General features: G+C 42.9%; 1 protein-coding gene across 1 annotated transcript; it reads right to left on the bottom strand.

Annotated features, from left to right (window-relative positions):
* Nucleotides 1–3995: 3995 nt before the first annotated feature.
* Nucleotides 3996–5619, bottom strand: LOC149019510 (toll/interleukin-1 receptor-like protein). Its single transcript, XM_089153510.1, has 2 exons — nucleotides 4979–5619; nucleotides 3996–4701 (listed from the first exon to the last, which is right to left on the bottom strand). The coding sequence occupies exons 1-2, from the start codon at nucleotides 5497–5499 to the stop codon at nucleotides 4617–4619; spliced, it is 606 nt and encodes a 201-aa protein (XP_089009636.1). The 5' UTR covers nucleotides 5500–5619; the 3' UTR covers nucleotides 3996–4616.
* Between the last annotated feature and the right edge of the window lie 381 nt (nucleotides 5620–6000).

Raw genomic sequence — 6000 nt, forward strand, 5'->3', positions numbered from 1 at the left:
TTTCTTTATATATGCTAATGTAGTCATGTCTTATATATTAATCTTGTTATATCACTGCTGTTTGTTTTGTTTACATATATACTTTGTTGATTATGAATGTTATGTACTGATGACGGTTAGTATATGGTTCTGATGGATGAGGTATTCCTTTGGGATATCTTAGCTTGGGATATCAGAAGGCTGTGGAATGGGACACATGCCTGCTGATGTCTCCAGCATTGTCATGACTGTTTGATGACATTATTAGGTAGAGTCTAGAATTGCATGGCTAGGTACCCCACATGCTACCACCCTTTCGGTAGGGGGATTTAAACCGAGTGACCCGTGATGACAGTGATGTGACGTTGGTCCACTGTTAGTCATATAAATGTAGGGTTGCATATGTTAGGGTTGGGCTCATGGACGCCCAAGGAACGGATCGGGTGTCGTGAGGAGTCATGAGAGCTTCCGCCCCAATAATATGTGGATGACCATAGGGTTAAGGAGTGGAGTCCAACAGCGGTAACCAGTCCGTGAGGATTCTCATTCCTAGGTTGCGAAGGATACTGAACCGAGTTGGTTGGTGCCATAGGGGATGTATTTGGACTTCATGTAGACATGTTACCAGTATGACCTTGCATTGGATTAGAAACCCCGACATGCGCCAGTACTCATTATCAATGGTCGTGGTGAGAGAGTGTTGACTTAACCCCAGCCATGGTTTGAGAGCCAGGTGTGGACTTTCCCTTTTTGCCCAGGATCCCTACAGAGGTAACCAGTCCTTGTCGGATCAGTGTGACTAGACTTCCCCAGAGGAGAGCTGGTGTATATCTTAAAGCATGTCAGCTGATAGAGACTTGCATAGTTAGAAATCATAGTATCATTCATACCTTGCACTCATTCATATCATTTATGCATATATGCTTTGTTGGATAATTGATGGGATTTGTGATTGTTTCTTCCTGAGTTCTTTAGAACTCACTCCTTTATTTTGTATATGTTTATTATCCTGCACAGAAGAAGGAACTGTACAAGAAGATGGACTGGTTTCCTATGAAGGAACCATCCCGTATGAAGAGGATGTGGCACCGTCAGTGGGAAATGGAGATAGCCTGTGCGGGAGCTCCTGCGGGTGCATGGAGTGCGCTTATTGCACCTATTGATGGTCAGAGACGAAAAGTGGTTAGAAAGTTCGCTCAACGAATGGAGAAAAATTGGAGGACACCCTATCTTGAAATTTATGAAAAACATTATTTAGCCTTAGAAAAGGAAACTGGAAAGAAATTGTTATAATTCTTTTGATTGCTTCCGTTGAACTTGTATTCGTTTTATTCATTATTCTTTCATTATTATTGTTATTGGAGTATTTGGACTCCTGTAATTCTTTAATTCATTTATTGAACATTTATTGCTCTTGATTATCTTTATTTGTATTTAATATTGTTGATAGACTAAAACCGTGGATCCTGTGAAGGATCACTCCCACGGGTTGTCGGGCGGGATAACCGAGACCGGTGGGTGGGGTGTGACATTTAGACACCCCGATTTGTGCAATACAGGTTCTACAGTGTCTTCACCCCAAGATCAGTCAGCCTAACCTTTAAAGTTGCACCCTAAAAAGGTTACTTAAGGTGTATTAGGTTATGTTCACTGCTTAACAGAACAACAACATGGAGAGAGAGAAAGAAAGAGGAAGAGGAAATTATGTACTTAGAATGAACTTGAAAATGGGTTTATATAAAGCTCCAAAGTCTGTGGGTGAAAGGGTAAGGTCACCTCTCTTTGTGAGGGTACTTTTCAGCTCAACTCCCTTCAAGAAGGTACATATCCAGCTAACCTCCCTACAGGAGAGTGCCTTTCTAATGGCATCTCCACATAATCACCCAATAGCGGGCTTTCCAGAATAAGGCCCATGACAAAATGGGCCTTCTGGATCAAAGCCCACGACCCACGGGCTTTCTAGAATGGGGCCCATGACAAAATGGGCCTTCCGGATCAAAGCCCACGACCCACAGCTAAGGGTGTCAAAACCTAATCCGAACCGGCCCACTATAGCCCAAACCGGCCCGAACCGAAACTTAATGGGCTGTGTTTGGGCTGAACAACCTCAGCCCGCAATGGTTCAGGGTGGGCCGGGCTAGCCCGTGTGTGGCCCATTAGCCCGAACCGTTTGGCCCGAATCCAAACCAACCCCTTAAATCCGTTATAAAGAAATAAAATAAATTAAATTTATATGTAAAAGACAAGAAAACCCCCAAGTATCCATTGTTTTCCTTAATTATTTTGCTTTTGAATATACAAACATCAAGCTTGTCAAAGCTTTCACCATTTGGAAGATGGGCTTAGTAAATATTTAGCAAGTGTATTATCATTTGAAAATCTTTTAATGCTTTCTTTTGATTTATTTTTACAAGTGTCAAGAAGAGGGAGGAAAATAAGCAAAGACAACCCACTAAAATTCATCAAGATGCCAGCTTTCTTTTGTGTATTAGTTCTTTAAGTTTTATTTCTTTGTAGAAAAAACAGTTTTTTATTTTAAACACCCAACACAAAAGACTTGGAGATAACTTAATGCTTATATGTGTTCACATACTCTTGATAAATTTCACATATCAATAAGGTACTCAAAACATACCGCTAATAAAACCAAACCCAAACCGTTAGTGAACCCAATTCTAAACCGTTAGTCAGCCCGAACCCAAACCGCACTGGCTTGAAACCGGCCCGAAATCGTTATTTTCTTAATGGGCCGTGTTTGGGTTGAGTGTTTTTCAGCCCGAAATCGTTAGGCCCGGCCTCGAAACCTGCCCAACCCGAACCGTTGACACCCCTACGCACAACCCAAGTCCCAAGTCATATAGATATATTAATACTATATATATATATATATATAATCATGGCAGGGTCACAACAGGATTCAGGCTCGGTTCATGTCGCACAAATTAACAATACATGGGCCCTTACTATATATAAACCATATAATCAGATCCTCTCAACCCGATGTGGGACTAAATAAAACCATGGATGTTCCACTGCATCGCTGCAAGGTGAAGCAACCCCTTAGCTCTGCAACTCCTCCAGGTCGACCGCTGGGCGGGGGCTGCCCGGGTCTCCCGCCTCCCCGTTCTTCTTCCCGTCTCCGGCTCCTCCCGTCTCCTCCCCCGTTTTCTTCCTCTCCTCCCGCTCTCTCCCGTCTCGTTCTTCGGTTTTGTTTACCTCCTCCCGTTCTCTCTCTTTCCCTTTTGTTTCTCTCTTTCCCTTCGTTCTCTCTCCCGTTTTCTCCCTCCTCCGCCCTCTCTGTTTCTCTCTCCCGTTTTCTCTCTCCCAGTGTCTCTGTTCACTCTCCCGCCCTCTCTGTTTCTCTCTCCCGTTTCTCTGTTTTCATCTGCTCTTTTCCGTTCTCTTTCCCGTCTCTGCCTCCCTCTTTCCCGCCTCCGCCTCCCTCTTTCCCGCCTCCGTTGCGCTTTCTCCATTAATCCGTCTGGGTTTCCCCTTAGTCCGTGGTTGCGTTTTTTTTTTTGTTTTTTTTTTTTTTTTTCTACAGCTCCTTTGGTTCGGCGTTTCCTCGGTGCCCCGCGCACTCCGTCCTGGGTCCAAGTTCTTCGCGTCGGCTTGCCCGTGCCTTCGGCTCGCTGGTGGGGGTTTGACCTTCTCCACACTTTCGCTGCTCGTCGCGTTTGTGGGTTTTGAATCCGCCTTGGGCGTGTGCTTGTCCCCCTTGTGGGTGTTTGTCCGCCCTTGGGCGTGTGTTGTCCCCCTTTGGGGTGTTGTGTTGTTTTGGTATTCTTGTTCTGGGCTTTGTGGCTGTGTCCACTTTGGGCTTGCCCCCCTTCCCTGCTGCCCCTGTCTATTGCTGTCGCGGTTTGGTTTGCCGCTCCTTGGTTCGTTTGCCTTTGTTCTCTGCGGTGTGCTTGTCTTTGTTTGTTATATATGGTCTTGTTTACCTTTATAAAACCATGGATAAAAGACACAATTAAAACAGATATTTTTATAAAATAAGTTTTAAACATATTTACAACATTTTCCCATTACCCGACTGTATGACGATTTGCTATTGCACGTGCGACAGGGACAATTGCGAGAGGAAGACCCTTGCACTTTCCAACAATTTTTTCAGCCAAGTGCTTTATGTTATCAGCAGTAACATGTTCGCCAGCTTTATCAACAAGGCGATCCAATGATTCAACTAGGGATAATGTTTGTGCTTTAATTGTTTTTCTTGCATCCATATCTGTGCAAGTGTCTTGACTTCGACTGATCACAGCAATCTTGCTCCCTTTGTTTTTCCGAGTTGGGCAAGGGATTCCAATATTCTGAAGATTTAATTTGCACCGCATGTCATTCAAAATCTGTTGAAATCTTTTCTTGCTTAGGGCTTGAGTAGTCCCTGGTAATTTAAGACGCTTAGCGACATGGGTCGGATACTTTGGAAGTCCAAAGTGGTAGACATTGTCATCATTATCACAATGTGAAAAGCTATTCCTCTAACCAAAATTTTCTGGGAGTGATTGTTTACTTCTTTGGCGAGGGTAGTCTTGCCGACTCCACCCATACCATATAATCCAATAATGTCAATCTGTGGATCACCTATTATACAAAGCAAATTTTGCAGATTTTGTTGAGTTGATGTCTGGTTCTCATTCATGGCATTTGGAGGAGGAATCCCACACAACACACAGAGAGACATCTTTCACTATCTTAGCAATCAACTTATCCTCATCCCTGTAATAGGAAACACAAAGTACATAAATGGAATGGAATGGAAAGAAACAAAAATAGAAAGAATAAATCAAAGCTAAAAGCATCAGACCTAGGTTTATGTACGTTCAAAATAGTCATGAGAATTAACCTAGATCCAAAATTAGAGTATGCATGATGATCTAAATATCAATTTGAATTTCAAGTCTTCATATCTATTAGAAGAGGGGAAAAGAAAGAAGAAGAAGAAGAAGGAAAGGAGAATATCGTCTTGTTAATAAAAGAAAGGAAAAAGAATCACCTATCAGGAATATCTTTTAAGTTTAATCCACTGAGTTCACCAGCTATTTTCAGAGCTGAACTCCACCTTTCCACCGCCTTTTGGTCGAAGCATTGTTTGTGCTTGCAAAATGGCTCCTCAAAGCTGCCCTTTTGACGCCTTACATCCGATCCTTCGACACCCATGAGGAATACAGGAAATACCGTTTGGCCAAACTTGTTCCGACATTCCATCATCAAGGAAACCTCTTCAAGGCATCGTATTGAAGAAGCAAAGTTACTAGAGAATATGATAACTGCACATCTTGATACTTCGATTCCTTTCTTGAGCGCGTCGGAGATCATAATCTGCTCTCCTCTTTTTGGGTTCTTAGGATCACCCTTGAATGTTTTGAAATTCGCCTCCTCTAGGGAAGCATAGAGTTTACCTATGAAATTGTTCATGTCAGTTGCTTCTTCCTCTTCTTCTGCGTAGCTTAGAGTTACATCGTAATCCCATCCAAGGATGACCGAAGAAGTTGGAGCAATGGTGTTTGTGTCCATGAATCTAAAGCTAGTGAAGTTACTGAACTTTGGTGGTTTGGATGGAGATAAGATGGAAGGGTCACAAAATTAAAACCCAGATCCCTAATTCAAGTGAAGTCACAGTTACGGTCGAGAGTCCAAGACAAGTAAAGGCACACAATCCCACACCATCCAACGTACCCCTACCCTTTGTCTTGGATCAAAGCAATCAAAGCCGCATGCCTACTTTGTCACAAAATTCAAGATATATTTAGTTATTTATTATTTATTATTATTATTCTTGACCACGTTTCTCGTGTCTTCCAATTAATCTCACCATCCCCAACGAGCATCTAAATTTTCTCCACTCGATCCACGCGGGCCTCTTACCTTTTGGATCACCGCGTGGTCCATTTTCCCTTTCGGACAAGCACAACCCCCCCCCCCACTACATTTTGTCTCGGGTCCATACCATGTTCGACCTTATCGAGAAGCTCACTAAACCCACTCACTAATAATCATGATTAAGTAAATGTCCTA

The sequence above is a fragment of the Hakea prostrata genome, chromosome 4 (genome assembly GCF_041222555.1).
Source record: "Hakea prostrata isolate BN-2017 chromosome 4, UWA_Hpros_2, whole genome shotgun sequence".
NCBI classification, from domain to species: domain Eukaryota; kingdom Viridiplantae; phylum Streptophyta; class Magnoliopsida; order Proteales; family Proteaceae; genus Hakea; species Hakea prostrata.